This window comes from Ranitomeya variabilis, chromosome 3 (genome assembly GCF_051348905.1).
Source record: "Ranitomeya variabilis isolate aRanVar5 chromosome 3, aRanVar5.hap1, whole genome shotgun sequence".
NCBI lineage: Eukaryota > Metazoa > Chordata > Amphibia > Anura > Dendrobatidae > Ranitomeya > Ranitomeya variabilis.
The window spans coordinates 732719464-732744403 of NC_135234.1; the positions used below are offsets into that span (position 1 = coordinate 732719464).

Genomic DNA, 24940 nt, shown 5'->3' on the forward strand with positions numbered 1-24940 from the left:
GATTCCGGAATTTTTGTCTGATTATCGTGATGTTTTTGAGGAGCCTAAGCTTGGTTCACTACCTCCTCACAGAGATTGCGATTGTACCATAGATCTGATTCCGGGCAGTAAATTTCCAAAGGGTCGTTTATTTAATCTATCTGTACCTGAACATGCTGCTATGCGAGAATATATTAAGGAGTCCCTGGAAAAGGGACATATTCGTCCTTCTTTATCTCCCTTGGGAGCCGGTTTTTTCTTTGTATCTAAAAAAGATGGCTCTTTGAGGCCGTGTATTGATTATCGACTCTTGAATAAAATTACAGTCAAATATCAGTATCCTCTGCCACTGCTGACTGATTTGTTTGCTCGAATAAAGGGGGCTAAGTGGTTCTCTAAGATTGATCTCCGTGGGGCGTATAATTTGGTGCGAATTAAGCAGGGGGATGAGTGGAAAACCGCATTTAATACGCCCGAGGGCCATTTTGAGTATTTAGTAATGCCTTTTGGTCTTTCAAATGCCCCTTCAGTCTTTCAGTCCTTTATGCATGACATTTTCCGTGAATATTTGGATAAATTTATGATCGTGTATCTGGATGATATTTTGATTTTTTCGGATGACTGGGATTCTCATGTCCAACAGGTCAGGAGGGTTTTTCAGGTTTTGCGGGCTAATTCCTTGTGTGTGAAGGGTTCTAAGTGTATTTTTGGGGTTCAAAAGATTTCTTTTTTGGGGTACATTTTTTCCCCCTCTTCCATTGAGATGGATCCTGTTAAGGTTCGGGCTATTTGTGATTGGACGCAACCTTCTTCTCTTAAGAGCCTTCAGAAATTTTTGGGCTTTGCTAATTTTTATCGTCGATTTATAACTGGTTTTTCTGATGTTGCTAAACCTTTGACTGATTTGACCAAAAAGGGTGCTGATGTTGCTGATTGGTCCCCTGCTGCTGTGGAGGCCTTTCGGGAGCTTAAGCGCCGCTTTTCTTCCGCCCCTGTGTTGCGTCAGCCTGATGTTACTCTTCCTTTTCAGCTTGAGGTTGATGCTTCCGAGATCGGAGCTGGGGCGGTCTTGTCGCAGAAAAGTTCCGACTGCTCCGTGATGAGACCTTGTGCGTTCTTTTCACGAAAATTTTCGCCCGCCGAGCGAAATTATGATATTGGTAATCGGGAGCTTTTGGCTATGAAGTGGGCTTTTGAGGAGTGGCGTCATTGGCTTGAGGGGGCTAGACATCAGGTGGTGGTATTGACCGATCACAAGAATTTGATTTATCTTGAGTCTGCCAGGCGCCTGAATCCTAGACAGGCGCGCTGGTCGTTGTTTTTCTCTCGGTTTAATTTTGTGGTCTCATACTTACCAGGTTCTAAAAATGTGAAGGCGGATGCCCTTTCTAGGAGTTTTGAGCCTGATTCCCCTGGTGATTCTGAACCTACAGGTATCCTTAAGGATGGGGTGATATTATCTGCTGTTTCCTCAGACCTGCGACGGGCTTTGCAGGAGTTTCAGGCGGATAGACCTGATCGTTGCCCGCCTGGTAGACTGTTTGTTCCTGATGATTGGACCAGTAGAGTCATCTCGGAGGTTCATTCTTCTGTGTTGGCAGGTCATCCCGGGATCTTTGGTACCAGGGATTTGGTGGCTAGGTCCTTCTGGTGGCCTTCCCTGTCTCGAGATGTACGAGTTTTTGTGCAGTCTTGTGATGTTTGTGCTCGGGCCAAACCTTGTTGTTCTCGGGCCAGCGGATTGTTGTTATCTTTGCCTATTCCGAAGAGGCCTTGGACTCACATCTCTATGGATTTTATTTCTGATCTCCCTGTTTCTCAGAAAATGTCTGTCATCTGGGTGGTGTGTGACCATTTTTCAAAGATGGTCCATTTGGTGCCCTTGCCTAAGTTGCCTTCCTCATCCGAGTTGGTTCCTCTGTTTTTTCAAAATGTGGTTCGCTTGCATGGTATTCCGGAGAATATCGTTTCTGACAGGGGGACCCAGTTCGTGTCTAGATTTTGGCGGGCGTTCTGTGCTAGGATGGGCATTGATTTGTCTTTTTCGTCTGCGTTCCATCCTCAGACTAATGGCCAGACTGAGCAAACTAATCAGACCTTGGAGACTTATTTGAGGTGTTTTGTGTCTGCGGATCAGGATGACTGGGTTGCCTTTTTGCCGTTGGCGGAGTTTGCCCTCAATAATCGGGCTAGTTCTGCCACTTTGGTTTCTCCTTTCTTTTGCAATTCGGGGTTTCATCCTCGTTTTTCTTCTGGTCAGGTGGAGTCTTCGGATTGTCCTGGAGTGGATACTGTGGTGGATAGGTTGCATCGGATTTGGGGACAGGTGGTGGACAATTTGGAGTTGTCCCAGGAGAAGACTCAGCATTTTGCTAACCGCCGTCGTCGTGTTGGTCCTCGTCTTCGTGTTGGGGACTTGGTGTGGTTGTCTTCTCGTTTTGTCCCTATGAGGGTTTCTTCTCCTAAGTTTAAGCCTCGGTTCATCGGCCCGTATAAGATTTTGGAGATTCTTAACCCCGTGTCCTTTCGATTGGACCTCCCAGCATCTTTTTCTATCCATAATGTCTTCCATCGGTCATTATTGCGCAGGTATGAGGTACCGGTTGTGCCTTCCGTTGAGCCTCCCGCTCCGGTGTTGGTTGAGGGTGAATTGGAGTACGTTGTGGAGAAGATCTTGGACTCCCGTGTTTCCAGACGGAAACTTCAGTATCTGGTCAAGTGGAAGGGCTACGGTCAGGAGGATAATTCTTGGGTGATAGCCTCTGATGTTCATGCCTCTGATTTGGTCCGTGCCTTTCATAGGGCTCATCCTGATCGCCCTGGTGGTTCTTGTGAGGGTTCGGTGCCCCCTCCTTGAGGGGGGGGGTACTGCTGTGAATTTGGTTTTTGGGCTCCCCCGGTGGTCACTGGTGGTACTGGACTTGTGTGCTTCACTTTCTCTGTTCACCTGTTTCCATCCGGATATGGGTGTATCCTATTTAGCCTTGCTGCTCAGTTATTCTAGCGCCGGCCATCAATGTAACCAGAGCCTTTCTGTTGCATGTTCCTGCTTCTAGACTACTATCAGCTAAGTTGGACTCTTAGTCCTAAGTTTGTTTTGCATTTTTGTTCCAGTTCACAGTTATGTTATTTTTCTGTAGCTGGAAGCTCTTGTGGGCCGAAATTGCCACTCCGGTGTCATGAGTTGACACATGAGTCTTAAAGTAATTTCGGGATGGTATTTTAATAGGGTTTTCAGCTGACCGTGAAGTTCCCTATTGTATCTTCTTGCTATCTAGTAAGCGGACCTCGCTTTGCTGAACCTACCTTCATACTGCGTATGTCTTTTCCTCTGAACTCACCGTCAATATATGTGGGGGGCTTCTGTCTCCTTTTTGGGGGAATTTCCCTAGAGGTAAGCCAGGTCTGTCTTTTCCTCTATTAGGGTTAGTTAGTCCTCCGGCTGGCGCTAGGCGTCTAGGGATAAAACGTAGGTACGCCACCCGGCCACTGTTAGTTGTGTGGTAGGTTTAGCTCACGGTCAGCTCGAGATTCCATCACCCAAGAGCTAGTCTGTTGTTTAAGTTCTCTGACGTTCCCTTGCCATTGGGAACCATGACACCGCACGCGGCGGCCCTGCGACTCCGGACATGCTGCGCGTCTTTTCAGATCGCAGCATGTCCGTGCTACCTGCGGCGACGCTGCGTCGCCGCAAGTAATATCACAGGGCCCTATGGCGAGGGGTGCGATGATCCCGGATGTGTACAGTACACATCCGGCATCATCGCGTCCCAGAAAGGGGGCGGGGCTTAGCGCCGAGCGGCTTCTCCGCTCCGGCGATACCGCCGGCCATCCTGACCGTGGACACGCATCATTAGAGTTTTAATGCTTTGTACACAGCGGCGGAGATGCACTTACAGGGGGTTTCCTGTGGAAAAACGTAACCACCTCTCCACAGGATAAGTGATAACGTATTGATTGGTGGGGTCTGACTGCTTGGACCCACTCAGCAAAATGTGGAACTTTTTATCCCCATTAGACTGAAGTGGCATGTCCGACTAGATCACTAATCCATTAATTCCCTCAGAGGCTGCACTTGTTTTTTCTGGAAGACCCAAGGAGAATGAATGGAGCCGCGGTCAGAAATCCCACCTGCCGCTGCATTTTAAAATAGTGATAAAAGTGTCCTGTCAGGGATAAAACTTCCCCAGTTTCTAATGGTCGGATCCAAGCGATCACCTATCCTGTGGAGCCCATGGATCAGTGATAACTTGTTTTACCAAGAACCACATTAATGTAAACTACCGTAACTATACATCTCAGTTATTGGGGCACACAGTAGATGTGCAGCAGCCGCCGGTGTTTTACAGCCGATGCTCCACTATAATGACAGATATTTGCATATAGCTGTAGGGTGGGCCCCTAGAGTCCATTCCTCTGGTGGGCCCCAGACACCCCAGTCCGACGCTGTTTACAGCACTACATACTAAAAAGTAGCAGGATGAGCAAAACGGGAAGTTGTCGATGTTTAGCTTCGGTGCATGAAATTGGTTTCTATTTTTTACAAATATGCAAATCCTGCGCATGTAATATTAAATACTGTACAGCTGCTGTATAATATATTTACTCCTTACGACTCGACTGCATCCAAGTGGAAACCATTCCGTTTTTACTGCAGTTTACGCCTAAACCATCAGTCTATTTTATTTCTATCTACTCTGTAGCTGAATGTTATCCATTGCTCCCTGTTATCAACCGTACTGGGCAAGTAAGAGTGACTGTTACATTTTTTAATGGAACTGCTGAAGGGAAGTTTGGAAAAATGTCCTTCCTCATCAACACCACTTAATGCGACGTACCCCCAATCTGTTGAGCAAAACAAGGACAAAGACTTCAAAGAAAAGCATTCACTGAAATTTTGAGGATTTGCCGAAGTTCTGCTGATTCTGGAACAGTTTTTCTTTTTCTTCTGCTCCCCTCTGTTTCAAAGTTATGCACCCCGGTAATAATGGTGCAAATTTTCCGTTCAACCATCTAAAAGTTCCTTGTGGGCGGGGCTGGGTTTTGATTGGCCAGATTCGGAGGATAAAAAGTAAACGCCCACGAAGAGTTTCTGTGGTACATGCACATTTGCATGTAACTTAGCAATGGAGGGGCACAGAAGAAAAAGAAAAACTGTTCTAGAATCAGTGGAGAAGCGGCAATCGGAGGAGATGCTCAGTTTAAGGAAAACAATCCAGTTTAAAAAAAAAGTGAAAGGTCCTCTCTGAAAGGTAATTCTGGTCTAAGCAAGTTCTCATCTATTCACTGGATAGGTAATGACTTTTATATTGGCATGGAGCCCAACTGATCACCAGGTGGCACGACTGTAGCCAGAAGTGCTTGAATGGAGCATATGCCCTGGCTCTCTATTTCGAGTCTAAGGACCGGATTCATCAAGACGGGCGTGAACAAAGTGGCTGGAGTCAGACACTCCCGATTCATGAAGAGGCATATGCTGGAGTAAGACCTGTGACGTAGCGAATGCCGCCACTCACCATGAATTTGATGAATAGCGGTCACCACGACCCCATCCCGCCCATTTTTGCAAATCTGGAACGGATTGGGGTGAAGCCGCCAATAATTGAAAAATGTAGGTGGAACTTCATGTTGAGCCTAAATTTTGTGACGTTTGAAAGCTTTACACCAGAATTTTGGCATGAAAGTTTTGACGAATGAGGCCCCAAGTCTCCGAAGATACAAAGACAGCCAAGTGTTGGCTCTATACTATCAGCCATATTTTCAGTTCCATAGATTTTCAGCGTGACCTGCAGCTCCATTCAATCTCTTGGTCTTGCAAAAAGAGAACAAAAAAAAAACCAGGACACACAGCGGTGGGATTCTCTCCGATCTAACACTTGGAAATGAGCCGACACGATTTGGGTGCTGGCTGTGTTATACAGCTGGTGTCGCTCTTGTATGATTATTTAGATGCCACCGTCAGTCTCAGAGCATTATTTAATGCTTGGGCTTCACTATATAATGCAACATAGTATTGCAGCATATAAAAATGGCAATCAATAACAAGGTAATGAATAAAAAATAAAAAATAAAAAGCTTGAAAAAATAAGATAAAAATATAGAAATTTAAATACCCCACACACACAATTTTCAAGTTCAAAAATAAAACTGAAAATTATATTTAGTATCGACCTGTATGTAAAAGTCCCGTCTATGAAAATATAAAATGATTTAAACCGTATGTTCTTTGTCAAAAACAAAAAATCTACTCGATCCCAAGATGGTATTAATAATAACAGCAAAGCACAAAAAAGGAAGAAAATAAAAAAGCCTCATTCTGATCCGTCAATGGAAAAAGCTAAAAAGTTACGACTCTCGTAAAATGGAAATATGCTCCATTCACTTAAATAGAGCCGTAATACAGTCCCCAGCATTGGAGGTGGTCCAGAGCGCAGCTGTGGGGGCACAAAGGAATTCTGAACCGGCTACTCCGGCCCCTTCATTTACAGGATTGGTGGGGTTCATGAGTGATAGGAACTCGCTAGCAATAAACAATAATACTCCGAAATGTAGAAGCCCCCTTTATGCCTAATTTACACCTCGATGTGAAAACATCTTCCAAAATAACAAGTATGAAACATCTCGTTAATGAAGTATCCAAGGAAGCGGCTTCTCCACAGCGCTCCTGCCTCAGGCTCAGCTGCGAGAACATGGGAAGCTCGGCCGAGAGTGAGAGATACGCGTCACGCCAATCTCACAGCAATATGTCTCTAATATTTTGCCAGGAGAAAAAAAAAGAAAGTTTTGTCTTCGTAAAAAAAGAAGTTAAAATGCAAAAACTAGATAGGAATATATTAAAGGAAAAAACAGGAGAGGCCGCAGTCTGTACACCGTACAGGAAAGGCCGCAGTCTGTGTGCCGCACAGGAGAGGCCGCAGTCTGTGCGCCATACAGCAGAGGCCGCAGTCTGTGCACCGTACAAGAGAGGCCGCAGTCTGTGCACCGTACAGGAGAGGCCGCAGTCTGTGCACCGTACAGGAGAGACCGCAGTCTGTGCACCGTACAGGAGAGGCCGCAGTCTGTGCACCGTACAGCAGAGGCCGCAGTCTGTGCACCGTACAAGAGAGGCCGCAGTCTGTGCACCGTACAGGAGAGGCCGCAGTCTGTGCACCGTACAGGAGAGGCCGCAGTCTGTGCACCGTACAGGAGAGGCCGCAGTCTGTGCACCGTACAGGAGAGGCCGCAGTCTGTGCACCGTACAGCAGAGGCCGCAGTCTGTGCACCGTACAAGAGAGGCCGCAGTCTGTGCACTGTACAGGAGAGGCCGCAGTCTGTGCACCGTACAGGAGAGACCGCAGTCTGTGCACCGTACAGGAGAGGCCGCAGTCTGTGCACCGTACAGCAGAGGCCGCAGTCTGTGCACCGTACAAGAGAGGCCGCAGTCTGTGCACCGTACAGGAGAGGCCGCAGTCTGTGCACCGTACAGGAGAGACCGCAGTCTGTGCACCGTACAGGAGAGGCCGCAGTCTGTGCACCGTACAGGAAAGGCCGCAGTCTGTGCACCGTACAGGAGAGACCGCAGTCTGTGCACCGTACAGGAGAGGCCGCAGTCTGTGCACTGTACAGGAGAGGCCGCAGTCTGTGCACCATACAGGAGAGGCCGCAGTCTGTGCACCGTACAGGAAAGGCCGCAGTCTGTGCGCCGTACAGGAGAGGCCGCAGTCTGTGCACCATACAGGAGAGGCCGCAGTCTGTGCGCCGTACAGGAGAGGCCGCAGTCTGTGCGCCATACAGCAGAGGCCGCAGTCTGTGCACCGTACAGGAAAGGCCGCAGTCTGTGCACCGTACAGGAAAGGCCGCAGTCTGTGCACCATACAGGAGAGGCCGCAGTCTGTGCGCCGTACAGGAAAGGCCGCAGTCTGTGCACCGTACAGGAGAGACCGCAGTCTGTGCACCATACAGGAGAGGCCGCAGTCTGTGCACCGTACAGGAAAGGCCGCAGTCTGTGCACTGTACAGGAGAGGCCGCAGTCTGTGCACCATACAGGAGAGGCCGCAGTCTGTGCACCGTACAGGAGAGGCCGCAGTCTGTGCACCGTACAGGAAAGGCCGCAGTCTGTGCGCCGTACAGCAGAGGCCGCAGTCTGAGCGCCGTACAGGAGAGGCCGCAGTCTGTGCACCGTACAGGAAAGGCCGCAGTCTGTGAACCGTACAGGAAAGGCCGCAGTCTGTGTGCCGCACAGGAGAGGCCGCAGTCTGTGCGCCGTACAGCAGAGGCCGCAGTCTGTGCACCGTACAGGAAAGGCCGCAGTCTGTGTGCCGCACAGGAGAGGCCGCAGTCTGTGCGCCGTACAGCAGAGGCCGCAGTCTGTGCACCGTACAGGAGAGGCCGCAGTCTGTGCACCGTACAGGAGAGGCCGCAGTCTGTGCACCGTACAGGAGAGGCCGCAGTCTGTGCACCGTACAGGAGAGGCCGCAGTCTGTGCGCCGCACAGGAGAGGCCGCAGTCTGTGCGCCGCACAGGAGAGGCCGCAGTCTGTGCACCGTACAGGAGAGGCCGCAGTCTGTGCACCGTACAGGAAAGGCCGCAGTCTGTGCGCCGTACAGCAGAGGCCGCAGTCTGAGCGCTGTACAGGAGAGGCCGCAGTCTGTGCACCGCACAGGAAAGGCCGCAGTCTGTGCACCGTACAGGAAAGGCCGCAGTCTGTGCACCGTACAGGAAAGGCCGCAGTCTGTGCACCGTACAGGAAAGGCCGCAGTCTGTGTGCCGCAAAGGAGAGGCCGCAGTCTGTGCGCCGTACAGCAGAGGCCGCAGTCTGTGCGCCGTACAGGAGAGGCCGCAGTCTGTGCACCGTACAGGAGAGGCCGCAGTCTGTGCACCGTACAGGAAAGGCCGCAGTCTGTGCACCGTACAGGAAAGGCCGCAGTCTGTGTGCCGCACAGGAGAGGCCGCAGTCTGTGCCCCGTACAGGAGAGGCCGCAGTCTGTGCGTTGTACAGGAGAGGCCGCAGTCTGTGCGCCGTACAGGAGAGGCCGCAGTCTGTGCGCCTTACAGGAGAGGCTGCAGTCTGTGCACCGTACAGGAGAGGCCGCAGTCTGTGCACCGTACAGGAGAGGCTGCAGTCTGTGCACCGTACAGGAGAGGCCGCAGTCTGTGCACCGTACAGGAGAGGCCACAGTCTGTGCACCGTACAGGAGAGGCCGCAGTCTGTGCGCAACACAGGAGAGGCTGCAGTCTGTGCGCCGTACAGCAGAGGCCGCAGTCTGTGCGCCGTACAGGAGAGGCAGCAGTCTGTGCGCCGTACAGGAGAGGCCGCAGTCTGTGCACCTTACAGGAGAGGCCGCAGTCTGTGCACTGTACAGGAGAGGCCGCAGTCTGTGCCCCGTACAGGAGAGGCCGCAGTCTGTGCACCGTACAGGAGAGGCCGCAGTCTGTGTGTCATACATTCAGTACATTTCCGATGCAGAAACACATCAAAAACTAATCTGAAAAAAAAAATCGCAAGTAACCTAATTTACATAACAGGTGCAGAATTTTCGGCAACAGGAAAAATTCATTGTAAGAACGTAGTCTGAGACATAATGATTTTTTTCCCATCCGAGTAGTATGACAACCACATTTTATTTATAAGTTATCAAACCCATGATTTTTTTTTTAAATGCTTATTGTATTATTTAATGGCACCTTGTGGCGGTACATATACTGTACAAAAAATAATAATTTTTTGTTGGAGTAAGGGGATTTCTGCCATTGCGTTAGAAATATTTTGCTGGGTAGGAGTGCTAGCTCTATGTTATAGCTGAAGCACAATGTGGATGCTGGGGGTATAACCTCTGGACCTGAGCCATGCATGGGACATACATTTCTTACAGTGGCCATTAAAGGGGTATTCTCATCCCCAACATCCCAATATGTAGTAGGTGTAATAATAATAATAACATTAGCAAATACCTCCAATTAGAAATGTAGTATAGTTCTTCTGATTCGCTTTGTCTCTTTCCTCTTGTTCAGGACCCTAGGTATCCATGGTTACAATCACTGATATAGTGACAGTTAGCTAGTTGTTAGTGGTCGTAACCATTGATACCTAAGGTCCTGCAATGCCTGAACATGAAGAAAGAGACATAGTGAATCAGAAAAACTATCCTACATTTCTAATTATAGGTATTGGCTAATATTATTATTATTACACCTACTACATATTGGGATAGGATCTTGGAGATGGGAATATCCATCTAACTACATAACAGCAATTATTACTTATCAGTCTGAAGGCACAGAAAGCATTTTACACGTACTTTTTTACTGCCTCTCCGGGGGACAGGGACGTGGCCACAGAACTCCCGGGCTGCGACACATAGAAGAGCTGCTGCTCGTTCCTCACCGGCGCTATCTTACACTCGTGTTCATGGCCCCAAATGACCAAATCCAAAAAGTCATCCAGAAACTGCTCAGGGATGTAATTTGTGGCGCCGTGTTTACTTCTGCAAAAAAGAGGAAATAAATACGGTAACTAAAGCGGCTATAACATAGATGACACGGAACAGTACGGTCGCTCATGACCACTCCATCTATATATACGGGACTAATGGAGCCAGGCGAGGGCGTACATGACTGTGACAGGTTCGGAGATGGCCGAAGATGGCTGCTCCTTACATCTGTGTCTGTACACGCGGCTAGGACGGGTTTTCAGTTTATGGATGGAAACAAGAATATGTTCAAAATCGAAAGAAACTAAAAGGTGCAGTCCTTATCCATACACACCAACCCTTGTAATGCCCAAAATTCTGCACTGACTCACTTCTTCTACCTTCATGGCTATGCTATAACGCTACAGGTTTCTTCTGTGTATAGTGTCAAATTGAATAAAATCCTTAAGCAGCAAAGGTGCTGTAAGTGAGATCACCAGGGCTCACTAGCTGATGACCACTGGTGAACTTTCTCAAGGCAGCTCAACGCTATACACTGCAGGAGTGATTACACGCTCTTATCGGTGTGTAGCCGGCTGTCCTTGACATCAGTGACTGCTCTCAAAGTGATCAGGATCATCGTCGGATATTCTGGTTTATTATCTTCTCTGCGGACAGGTGAGGAATATTGTTGTTTATTATTTTAATTCTGTTACAGGGGACATTGGCTTCAGTAAATTTGGACGATGACGTGAGCATTATTTAACTTACAGTCAATAAAGGAGCCCATGTAATTATTTCAATTAAAAGGACTTTATTCTGGGTGTGTGTTTTTTTATAATATCACTATGGGGTTAGTAATGTGGGTGTCTCATAGGCACCTCTCCATTACTAATCTCTGGACTTGATGTCACCTGACAATACAAAGGTGACATCAACCCCAATGCTATCACCCCACTTGCCACTGCACCAGGGCAAGTGGGTTGAGCAAGGCTAAGTGCCTCCCCTTGAGAAAGCTACATGCAAAACGCACGTCGGCACAGTGCTGGTGGGCTCATCATGGGTAAGCATTATTATTATTATTATTATTATTATTATTAAGCATTATTATACATGACTTATCTCTCTCACTCTATACTTATGGCTAGAGTGGCCCTTATTACATATGGTACTTTGAGCTTGACTATACAGGTTTATGGCACATTGAGTGTTGTTTTATTTGCTGTATCTACTTTTAGCTCTCCATCATCATTCCTCCTTATTTCATTTATTTATATATTGATGATATTTATGTTTTGTGCATTGTTTCAATAAATGTTTTTTAATTTATTTGTGGCTTGCGGTGGCTACTTCATTTTTTATTCTTGATTAGTATAATGTCTGGAGTACTTCACCGCTTGATCAGGAAGTATTGGTCTATTGTGTGGCGGAATGCTAAACCTTAGTCCTTTACCCTGATAATGTTTTTGTACCATCTTTATTCTTTCTCTCATTTTTATTCTGGATGTGTCTTTTTTTTTTATAATATCACTATTGGGTTAGTAATGGGGGCATCTTAAAGACACCTTTCCATTACTAACCTCTGGGCTTGATGTCACCTGAGAATACAAAGGTGACATCAACCCCCCACTTGCCACCATACCAGGGCAAGTGGGAAGAGCGAGGCTAAGCGCCAGAATTGGTGCATTTTATGGATGCACCATTTCTGGGGCGGCTGATGGCTGATGGTTTTAGTCTTGAATGGGCCAATATCCATGGCCCCTTAACTAGGCTATTAATATCAGCCCACAGCTGTCTGCCTAGCCTTTTCTGGTTATTAAATATAGGGGAACCTTATGTACGGTAATTTTAATAACCAGTAAAGGTTAAGCATACAGCTGTGGGCTGATATTAAAGGGAATTAAACAAGGAGAGGATAGAGTCCATACTAGTCAATAAAAACATATATTTTATTGAAACAATTCATTGTAAATACAAACACATAAATAGTGGGTAAGATAAGGGGTGAACGGGTGAAACAGTGACAATAGAATAGTGCGTGCAAAGTAATCAGTAAGAAGCAGATATGGTAACCATCCTATTAATAATCAACATGTAATAAGCACATGTATCTACGAATGTTCAGTACAGCACTATGTGGATAATGGATGGTCAGTAGTCTGTATGTTACAGCTGAATAACAGCACATCTATTTTAGCCCCTGGACTGAAAACAAACAGACCCATGGCTTGTAAGTGCATATAATAAAAATTAGGTAAAGGATGGCATCACGACCCCTGAGGAAGCAACTAAAAGCGAAACGTATGTTGGGGACAATGAGCCAGGGTGCTACCCTAACTATACCAATGGGTAATGGCTGCTGCCTTTGATGATCTTTCTACTACCGTCCTTTACCCACGCCATTTTTTTTTCCAGAAAAATAATCATTTAATAATTACATACATGTACAGTAAACTGCACAAACACTGTACTAATTGTATATGTCACTGACATGTATAGGTCTGTCTATTCTGTGTGTAAATATCTATTCTATCGGGTCACCTGTGATTTTACTGTACTCGGTGGATGAAATGTCGAGTAAAAATCGGAGGGCACTCGCATGGTCTGAGTGACGTGCGATTTTTTTCTGACACCTATTAAATGTGTGCCAGCATATAATCCAGCAATATAACCACTCTGTTTTCTCACTGTGCTGAGTGATTTTTTCCTCTTCCCCCTACCATCTCTACAGAGCAGCACATATTTAGAAGCAGCAGCAGTACTGTGCAGTGTAGCTGAGAATTCAGCTCATAATCCAGCAATGTAATCACTGTTTTCTAACTGTGCTGAATGCGCTTTCATTCTTTCCCCCCACCATCTATAAAGAGCAGGAGATATTTAGAAGCAGCACGGAGAACATTATGAAGCAGCACTAAGCAGTGTAGCTGCGAATCCAGCTCATAAACCAGCAATAGAATCACCCTGTTTTCTCACTGTGTTGAGTGATCTATCCTCCTCCCACTACCATCTCTATAGAGCAGCATAAATTTAGAAGCAGGACGGAGGATATTATGCAGTAGTACTGTGCAGTTTAGCTCATAATCCAACAATATAATCACCCAGTTTTCTCACTGGGCTGAGAGCTTTTTCCTCCCCCTACCATCTGTATAGAGCAGCACATATTTAGAAGCAGGATGGAGGACATTATGCTGCAGTACTGAGTAGTGTAGCCGTGAATTCAGCGCATAATCAAGTAATATAATCACCCTGCTTTCTCACTGTGCTGAGAGCTTTTTCCGACCCCCTACCATCTGTATAGAGCAGCACATATTTAGAAGCAGCATGGAGGACATTATGCAACAGTACTGAGCAGTGTAGCAGTGACTTCGGCTCATAATCCAGCAATATAATCACCCTGTTTTCTCACTGTGCAGTGTGCTCTTTCCTTCCACTTCTCTCTACCATCTCTACAAACGTTAATAGGCAGATGTAATTGATCCTTCAGTCCATCTTACTTGAACCAAGAGGGATTTCAGAGAATTGTCAAACTGATTTACATGTTTAGGATTCAGGAGTGATGAAAGAGGCTCCTGAGTGAAGAAAGAAGCAGCTTTCTCTGGTAAGACACATTACATGGTGTCTTATATTCGCTCGTACTATTGATTTATGGAAAGTTTGTTGAGACTGTGACCAAGTGAGGATCCTTGTTAAAAACATAACTATTCTGTACCAATGGCCTGGAGCATTCTGGAATATGTCCTTGAACTCTATTTGAAGAACGTCATATACACAGATCAGTCGTCCAGGCCGTACCAGGGGGATCTGCCAGAGGACCGTACCTGTTCTGATGAATGACAAACAAGTTGAACCAGCTGGATTCCTCCTCCCGGGGGCGTAACATGGTAACTTGTTTGTTCACAAACATTCTATAAAGTCTTTCATCTGGAATGGACCCTGCGGGGAGAGAAAGCGGAGGAGCGGCAGATCACGAGACAGAACTGCTGACGAGAACGTAAATATGGAGCAGCGGGACGCCGGCAGATTATGGCAACACGCTGCCATTTCTCATTATAACAGTGCCAGAAACAAGAATTACAAAATACAGGGCCCGGTCCTGCTGATCTCAGTCTATGGTAGCGCACAGCTAGCTGTGGGAGAAACAGAAGGTACTGTAAGCACCAGAATCACAACGTGGTGTGAATGTCAGCCTTAAAAAAACATTTTGTGTACTAAATCGCTTCTTAACATAATTTTAAAGCTGTACGGTGCTCTAAACACAAAGCTCCAAATCCTACATATAATGAAAAAAAAATAAAAATTCTGTCCGCCTGCAGCCACCACTAGGGGGAGCTTGTGAGCTTACTGCATACTGTTCATACATTATCCTCAGTATGCAGTGAGCTCCCCCTGGTGGTGGCTACAGGAAGATTTTTTTCAATTAAGCTCTACATTTATGCAGGAGATTTGGAGCTCTGTGTCAGATACAAAAGGTGCTCTGACCGCTTAAACAAGCTAATGAACTAAACGATAGGACCTAACATGGAGTATATCAACCTCACACGTACAGGGGATGTCAGGTGATCCTGTTCCATAGACAAAGGTTGTTGGCTGTCTTATACAGATAGCGCCGTTTGCTGCTATATTACTATGTAGGCGCCATTGTCAATCAGGTATACCCCCCATCACATACCTTATGGGACAGTCAATATGAAGCACCATTTCCAGCAATGAAGAGAGAAAGTAAGAAAGAGAAAGAATAAAGAGAAGAGTGAAGAGGAAAGAAGAAGAGCGTGGGGAAGAAATAAGAACAAGATGAAGTGAGGGAAAGAGAGGAAGTAAGAGAGGGATGGAGGAAGAAAGAAACATGTTAGAAAGAGGAAGAGAGGGAGAAAGATGGGAGTACAATGAGGGAAAGAAAAAGAGAGGAAGAAAGAGGGAGAAAGGATTGGAGGAAGTGTGGAGCAGAGGGTGTGAATGACGCAAAGGGAGGAAGAAAGGAAGGAATGATGGAAGACTAAGGACAAAGGAGAGCGGGACAGAAAGAAAAGATGAAGGGAGAGAAGGAGTAAAAGAAGGGAGGTGGTGAGAGATAGAAGAAAGGATAGAAAGACAGATAGAGAAAGATATAGAAATAAATGAAAGAAAAAAAAGAGAGAATGGAAAAAATAAAAAAGAAAGCGAAAAAGAAGAGAGAACAAAAAGAGAAATAAAGGGAAAAGAAAAATACAGAGGAGACAAAGATAAAAATGAGAGAAAACAAGAAACAGAGAGATAAAAAAAAGAGAAGAAAAGAAAAAGAAAGAAATATAAAAAAAGAGAATAGACAAAGAGAGAGAGGGGAAGAGAGAATGAGAAAATAAAAGAAATATATCAAAAAGTCGAAAACAATAGATTGTGATGAGTGCGGAGGATTCCCGTTACGGAGTCACGCTGCAGCTGTAATTATTAGTGATGGCTCGGCATTATAAATTCCATTTTTCACCTTTCTGAGTTGGAAGTGCTGCCATTTTGTATTGGCTGAATGTCTCTCGCTTACCTAGTCCGTACATGGCGATCTTTGTCCGGCCTTTCTGTAGCAGCACCGGGCTGATGTCAATTTTCTCCACAGATGTGGAACGGCCAAAATGGTTGACAAGTCCGGCACAACTGAGTAAATCCAGTGCGCACAGTCCGTCCGCCTGTGAACAAATAACATGGAGGTGTAACTTGATAGAGCCGCTGACGGTAACTTTCAATCAAGCCGCGTGACTTCTCCGTCCTCCTTTGCCGGGAGCTTAGAGGTCATTATCACCCACAGAAGACATTTGTGCCATGCTTGGAAGCCCAGGTTCCACCAGAGAAGGGACTGTGGACATCACCTGGCAGAGGCGTTTGACACTCTCCATTTTTGACGGGTGGAGAAACTTAAAAGTAGAAGAAGGATGGAGAAGGCGAACCAGGGTTTGGCCTCCACCGCAGACAGTAGGAAGCTTCAGAAAGGTTCCACCTCGGGAGGGGACGGGAGGTACTGGTTCTTACTGACAAAACGCAACTGGTGTGTGGAGACTTATAGGCAATGTCCCATGGGAAAACAGTATGAAAATTATGGCAATATATAGTTATATTAGGATAACTACCCCTGTCGGATCATCATGATTCCCATGGACACTGAAGGTGGGAATGGAGATGTTCAGATTGTCATCCTGATAATTCACCCATGGAAATCTGTGGGGGAAAAAAAAAAGGTTTAGCAAGAGATACGGACCTTGAAGGGATTGTCTTGAAAGAAACATTAGCCAAAAGATAGATGAAAAATACATGATGGCTGAAAGTCCAAATTCAGGGAAAGCAGGACCCAAAGTCCCTGTTGCAAGAGTGGTAGTGAGCTTGTGCGACCACCACATTTGGGGTCCCCTTTCTCAAAATTGGCAATTATACATGGCTATTTTTTTCAGGAAAATTCCATTACAAGGGTTTTCCAGGACATAGGCCATCAATATTAGATCAGTGAGGGATGTTCTCAAACATAAGCAGCTGCGCGAGAACATGGTGTTGCAGGAGAGGAAAGTTGGCTGTCAGACAGAAAACCTATAGAGAAGGCAGAGAAGGTTTATTGCGGACTCTGCCTACCGCTCAGCTGTATACAAAATGCTGAACGATCGCGGTGTAGTTAGTATCAGAAGCGTCACCAGCAGGGATCACAGATTACCGGATGACAGGAGGGATCAGGAGATAACAAAGCCAGGTCTACGCAGAGATGAATGTGCCCTGTAACTAGGACTAATAATCCAGCCTCAGTTACAGGGGAAATCAGCAGTAATAAAAAGGTATTTAAAAGAAACTTGTTAATTTGTAACTGCAGCGCAATCGGCCAAAACTGTGATAGAAGCCGAACAGATTGATATATGCTTTTCTGCAGAAAAAAATTAAGTATAAATGTTATTTTATGCAATGAAATCTGTGCTCTTTGTGCACATAAGGGTCCAGTGGGTGGTCCTAACCAGTGACTGACAGTTTTCCTTTTGTAAATGTGGATGGAGAGAACTGTCAACTGCAGATTTGGTAACGGCCATTGCCCCTGAGCGCACAGAAAGAGCAAAAAATTAATTCAATGAAATGCAAGTTTTACGGAGTCTTTTCCCACATTACGATCTACTGAACTGAGCTCCTCCTGCCCTATAACCTGCTGCTGGCACATTGCACTGCATTTACAAGCGGACAGGTGCCCTTTATATGTTGAAAACGCCCAAAAAGGCTTTTATGAGCATATGTGTGTAATAAATGAAAATAAATGTAAAATCTATTTTAAATAATATAAAAAGTAGGGGAAAAAAATATGTAAATAAAAAAAGAAAGAAGAGGCCAATCCAAATTCAAGCCTTGCCCCAATGAAAAAGGAAAAAAAATGCGTGGAATATAAAAATAATTGCTATGGAGAGGGGAACACAATTTAAAATGTTTTTTTAGCAGTCCTTTACGGTCATAAAAAGAAATATAAAATGTGAAAAACAGACACGTATTTACATTTTTTCTCTATATTTTACCCTGATAACAGCACAATAAATACTGTATATATTATTATATTATTATTATTATTATTATTATTATTAATAATTTAAAAATGCCATAAAACTAGGCCTCAAGTACCTTTTAAATCACATGTAGGAAAAAAACAAAAATCTACCTTATCATGACCTGATCTTGAACTGGTTAAACTTTTAAATTGATGGGCTCTTCTTAGAATAGGTCATCAGTACCAGATCAATGGGGGTGCGACACTCGGCACCCCCGCTGATGGGCTGTTCCCAGTGCTAGGTGAGGCCGGATATGCTCAGCTGTGGAACTACACAGCCCAGCTGTCACTTGTATAGTGGCCGCGGCCGGGACTGCACATCCCGTATTGGTTTGAATAGTGGGCGGATGTGCAATATACGGTTAATGGAGATGTGCAGCAACGTAACTGAGCACTTCTGGTCCCTGTCAACACCAGGAACAACTTATCAGAGGGGGTGTCGAAGTCTGGCGTAAAACACTTTGATAACTCGCTAAATTCTTGACAACCAACTATTGCTGTGTTTCGCCAAAATAGAAGATGGGGCAGAGCAGGAGAACGATAGAGGTGCTGTGGATTCACGGCCCTGATTCATAATGACCTGAGGCATGCCTTACTCCAGAAATCTTACTCCAAGTACACCTCTAGTCACACGCTCCTGATTCACTAAGAGGCATGCATGCCGGTCATGAAGAATTAGGGCCATGATACTACTGATCCTACGTTACATTCTATATTATACCCCAGAGCTGCACTCACTATTCTGCTGCTGCAGTCACTGTGTACATACATTACATTACTGATCCTGAGTTACATCCTGTATTATACTCCAGAGCTGCACTCACTATTCTGCTGGTGCAGTCACTGTGTACATACATTACATTACTGATCCTGAGTTACATCCTGTATTATACCCCAGAGCTGCACTCACTATTCTGCTGCTGCAGTCACTGTGTACATACATTACATTACTGATCCTGAGTTACATCCTGTATTATACCCCAGAGCTGCACTCACTATTCTGCTGGTGCAGTCACTGTGTACATACATTACATTACTGATCCTGAGTTACATCCTGTATTATACTCCAGAGCTGCACTCACTATTCTGCTGGTGCAGTCACTAAGTACAAACATTACATTACTGATCCTGAGTTAAACCTGTATTATACTCCAGAGCTGCACTCACTATTCTGCTGGTGCAGTCACTGTGTACATACATTACATTACTGATCCTGAGTTACATCCTGTATTATACTCCAGAGCTGCACTCACTATTCTGCTGGTGCAGTCACTGAGTACAAACATTACATTACTGATCCTGAGTTACATCCTGTATTATACTCCAGAGCTGCACTCACTATTCTGCTGGTGCAGTCACTGCATACATACATTACTGATCCTGAGTTACATCCTGTATTATCCTCCAGAGCTGCACTCACTATTCTGCTGGTGCAGTCACTGTGTACATACATTACATTACTGATCCTGTACTGATCCTGAGTTACATCCTGTATTATACTCCAGAGCTGCACTCACTATTCTGCTGGTGCAGTCACTAAGTACAAACATTACATTACTGATCCTGAGTTAAACCTGTATTATACTCCAGAGCTGCACTCACTATTCTGCTGGTGCAGTCACTGTGTACATACATTACATTACTGATCCTGAGTTACATCCTGTATTATACTCCAGAGCTGCACTCACTATTCTGCTGGTGCAGTCACTGAGTACAAACATTACATTACTGATCCTGAGTTACCTCCTGTATTATACCCCAGAGCTGCACTCACTATTCTGCTGGTGCAGTCACTGTGTATATACATTACATTACTGATCCTGAGTTACATCCTGTATTATACTCCAGAGCTGCACTCACTATTCTGCTGATGCAGTCACTGTGTACATACATTACATTACTGATCCTGAGTTACCTCCTGTATTATACCCCAGAGCTGCACTCACTATTCTGCTGGTGCAGTCACTGTGTACATACATTACATTACTGATCCTGAGTTACATCCTGTATTATACTCCAGAGCTGCACTCACTATTCTGCTGGTGCAGTCACTGTGTACATACATTACATTACTGATCCTGAGTTACATCCTGTATTATACTCCAGAGCTGCACTCACTATTCTGCTGGTGCAGTCACTGTGTACATACATTACATTACTGGTCCTGACTTACATCCTGTTTTATACTCCAGAGCTGCACTCACTATTCTGCTGGTGCAGTCACTGCATACATACATTACTGATCCTGAGTTACATCCCGTATTATCCTCCAGAGCTGCACTCACTATTCTGCTCGTGCAGTCACTGTGTACAAACATTACATTACTGATCCTGTACTGATCCTGAGTTAAACCTGTATTATACTCCAGAGCTGCACTCACTATTCTGCTGGTGCAGTCACTGTGTACATACATTACATTACTGATCCTGAGTTACATCCTGTATTATACCCCAGAGCTGCACTCACTATTCTATGTTGCAGTCACTGTGTACATACATTACATTACTGATCCTGAGTTACATCCTGCATTATACTCCAGAGCTGCACTCACTATTCTGCTGGTGCAGTCACTGTGTACATACATTACATTACTGATCCTGAGTTACATCCTGTATTATACTCCAGAGCTGCACTCACTATTTTGCTGGTGCAGTCACTGTGTACATACATTACTGATCCTGAGTAACATCCTGTATTATACTCCAGAGCTGCATTCACTATTCTGCTGGTGCAGTCACTGTGTACATACATTACATTACTTATCCTGAGTTACATCCTGCATTATACTCCAGAGCTGCACTCACTATTCTGCTGGTGCAGTCACTGTGTACATACATTACATTACTGATCCTGAGTTACATCCTGCATTATACTCCAGAGCTGCACTCACTATTCTGCTGGTGCAGTCACTGTGTACATACATTACATTACTGATCCTGAGTTACATCCTGTATTATACTCCAGAGCTGCACTCACTATTCTGCTGGTGCAGTCACTGTGCACATACATTACATTACTGATCCTGAGTTACATTCTGTATTATACTCCAGAGCTGCACTCACTATTTTGCTGGTGCAGTCACTGTGTACATACATTACTGATCCTGAGTTACATCCTGTATTATACTATAGAGCTGCATTCACTATTCTGCTGGTGCAGTCACTGTGTACATACATTAATTACTTATCCTGAGTTACATCCTGTATTATACTCCAGAGCTGCACTCACTATTTTGCTGGTGCAGTCACTGTGTACATACATTACTGATCCTGAGTTACATCCTGTATTATACTATAGAGCTGCATTCACTATTCTGCTGGTGCAGTCACTGTGTACATACATTACATTACTTATCCTGAGTTACATCCTGCATTATAGTCCAGAGCTGCACTCACTATTCTGCTGATGCAGTCACTGTGTACATACATTACTGATCCTGAGTTACATCCTGTATTATAGTCCAGAGCTGCACTCACTATTCTGCTGGTGCAGTCACTGTGCACATACATTACATTACTGATCCTGAGTTACATCCTGTATTATACTCCAGAGCTGCACTCACTATTCTGCTGGTGCAGTCACTGTGCACATACATTACATTACTGATCCTGAGTTACATCCTGCGTTATACTCCAGAGCTGCACTCACTATTCTGCTGGTGCAGTCACTGTGTACATACATTACATTACTGATCTTGAGTTACATCCTGTATTATACTCCAGAGCTGCACTCACTATTCTGCTGGTGCAGTCACTGTGCACATACATTACATTACTGATCCTGAGTTACATCCTGTATTATACTCCAGAGCTGTACTCACTATTCTGCTGGTGCAGTCACTGTGCACATACTTTACATTACTGATCCTGAGTTACATCCTGTATTATACTCCAGAGCTGTACTCACTATTCTGCTGGTGCAGTCACTGTGCACATACATTACATTACTGATCCTGAGTTACATCCTGTATTATACTCCAGAGCTGTACTCACTATTCTGCTGGTGCAGTCACTGTGCACATACTTTACATTACTGATCCTGAGTTACATCCTGTATTATACTCCAGAGCTGTACTCACTATTCTGCTGGTGCAGTCACTGTGCACATACTTTACATTACTGATCCTGAGTTACATCCTGTATTATACTCCAGAGCTGCACTCACTATTCTGCTGGTGCAGTCACTGTGCACATACATTACATTACTGATCCTGAGTTACATCCTGCGTTATACTCCAGAGCTGCACTCACTATTCTGCTGGTGCAGTCACTGTGTACATACATTACATTACTGATCTTGAGTTACATCCTGTATTATACTCCAGAGCTGCACTCACTATTCTGCTGGTGCAGTCACTGTGCACATACATTACATTACTGATCCTGAGTTACATCCTGTATTATACTCCAGAGCTGTACTCACTATTCTGCTGGTGCAGTCACTGTGCACATACTTTACATTACTGATCCTGAGTTACATCCTGTATTATACTCCAGAGCTGTACTCACTATTCTGCTGGTGCAGTCACTGTGCACATACATTACATTACAACTTAAGTTTCAGTGCACTTGACTTGACTCTGTGCAAACATCAAGCCTTCAATTTGAGATCATAATTCTGCCGGTTTTTGAATTCAGCTCTGGATAACAATGATCTATACTTATGTTGTAAATAGTATTATTGACACCCAGTTCTCCGGTATATATACACATATAGACTATTATTATTTATAACATACGTAGATTGGCGATTCTGTTTCTTGGAAGTTTGGCGACATTGCAAATATTAAATTACTTTGGTTTAGCTGTTCCTTTTTTTTTGTAACTATAGTTCTGAGGAAAAAACTCTTTAATGGAGACTAACTTGACATGAAGGTTTTTCCAGGCAGGATATCCTTCTCTGTCCATTAGTAATCAAACCCTTAGACGCAGCCCATAATTGGATAAATCACCATTCTGCAGGCGCCGGCACAGAGTGACACCGGGCCGCGGTTAATGTGACTCACATATATACCTCCATTAGTCAGCCCCCACCAAAAAATAATAGACTTGACATTAAGATACATTACGTACATCGGCCAGGATCACGCCGGGAATATAATTAAGCTCTACTACTCCTATAATGTCTGACCGAGCGAGAGCCATTTATACCACAATATAAAGACTCACCAGTCAGTGACACAGATTCTCTCAGCATTTAAAGTCTATTGTGTCACTCAATGGGAAATCTATTGTTCTTTGTCAGCAGCAAACTAAGGGTACCTTCACACGAAACGACTTTGTAACGATATCGCTAGCGATCCGTGACGTTGCAGCGTCCTCGCTAGCGATATCGTTTAGTTTGACACGCAGCAGCGATCAGGATCCTGCTGTGATGTCGCTGAATAAAGTCCAGAACTTTATTTGGTCGTCCGATCGCCGTGTATCGTTGTGTTTGAAAGCAAAAGCAACGATACCAGCGATGTTTTACACTGGTAACCAGGGTAAACATCGGGTTACCAAGCGCAGGGCCGCGCTTAGTAACCCGATGTTTACCCTGGTTACCAGCGTAAAAGTAAAAAAAACAAACAGTACATACTCACCTGCGCGTCCCCCAGCGTCTGCTTCCTGACACTTACTGAGCGCCGGCCCTAAAGTGAAAGTGAAAGCACAGCGGTGACGTCACCGCTGTGCTGTTAGGGCCGGAGCTCAGTCAGTGTCAGGAAGCAGACGCTGGGGGACGCGCAGGTGAGTATGTACTGTTTGATTTTTTTACTTTTACGCTGGTAACCAGGTTAAACATCGGGTTACTAAGCGCGGCCCTGCGCTTAGCAACCCGATGTTTACCCTGGTTACCCGGGGACCTCGGCATCGTTGGTCGCTGGAGAGCGGTCTGTGTGACAGCTCCCCAGCGATCAAACAGCGACGCTGCAGCGATCGGCATCATTGTCGCTATCGCTGCAGCGTCGCTTCGTGTGAAGGTACCTTTAGGAGATTCTTACTATCAGGTTCTTCAATGGGATGACAAAGAGGGCTCCGTCTACTGCTGTGGATGACGTGGTCACCTATATATTTGAATGAGTGCTGTGTAATACCATAGCTCACCAGCAGTGGCCGCTGCAGTTAAATTGCAAGACTACTTACGTACGGTAGGAGAGAGGACCCTGCCCGCGAGGGCTCACAATCTACAAGGGATGGGTGAGGATACAGTAGGTGAGGGTAGAGCTGGTCGTGCAGCGGTTTGGTTGATCGGTGGTTACTGCAGGTTGTAGGCTTGTCGGAAGAGGTGGGTCTTCAGGTTCTTTTTGAAGGTTTCGATGGTAGGCGAGAGTCTGATATGTTGTGGCAGAAAGTTCCAGAGTAGGAGGGATGCACGAGAGAAATCTTGTATGCGATTGTGGGAAGAGGAGATAAGAGGGGAGTAGAGAAGGAGATCTTGTGAGGATCGGAGGTTGCGTGTAGGTAAGTACCGGGAGACGAGGTCACAGATGTATGGAGGAGACAGGTTGTGGATGGCTTTGTATGTCATGGGTAGGCTTTTGTACTGGAGTCTCTGGGTAATGGGGAGCCAGTGCAGGGATTGACAGAGGAGAGAGGCCAGGGAATAGCGGGGGGACAGGTGGATTAGTCGGGCAGCAGAGTTTAGAATAGATTGGAGGGGTGCGAGAGTGTTAGAGGGGAGGCTACAGAGCAGGAGCTTACAGTAGTCGAGGTGGGAGATGATGAGGGCATGGACTAGGGTTTTTGCAGATTCTTGGTTTAGGAATGTACGGATCCGTGAAATATTTTTGAGTTGGAGGCGGCAGGAAGTGGAAAGGGTTTGGATATGTGGTTTGAAGGAGAGATCAGTGTCAAGGATTACCCCAAGACAGCGGGCTTGTGGGACTGGGGAGAGTGGGCAGCCGTTTACTGTAATGTATAGGTTCGTTGGGAAGGTCGTGTAAGATGGGGGAAAGACAATGAATTCTGTTTTGTCCATGTTAAGTTTTAGAAATCTAGCGGAGAAGAAGGATGAAATAGCGGATAGACATTGAGGGATTCTGGTTAGTAGGGTGGTGATATC

At 45.3% G+C, this 24940-nt stretch overlaps 1 protein-coding gene across 2 annotated transcripts in view; it reads right to left on the reverse strand.

Moving 5' to 3' along the window:
• Nucleotides 1-24940, reverse strand: part of MRE11 (MRE11 double strand break repair nuclease) — a 295853-nt gene that overhangs the window by 195888 nt on the left and 75025 nt on the right. For both annotated transcript variants that reach the window (XM_077298437.1, XM_077298438.1), the window contains 4 exons: nucleotides 16463-16550; nucleotides 15883-16024; nucleotides 14186-14300; nucleotides 10257-10442 (listed from right to left, as the gene is read on the reverse strand). In XM_077298437.1, the coding sequence (XP_077154552.1) occupies nucleotides 10257-10442; nucleotides 14186-14300; nucleotides 15883-16024; nucleotides 16463-16550 (531 nt within the window). The remainder of the gene's footprint in view (nucleotides 1-10256; nucleotides 10443-14185; nucleotides 14301-15882; nucleotides 16025-16462; nucleotides 16551-24940) is intronic.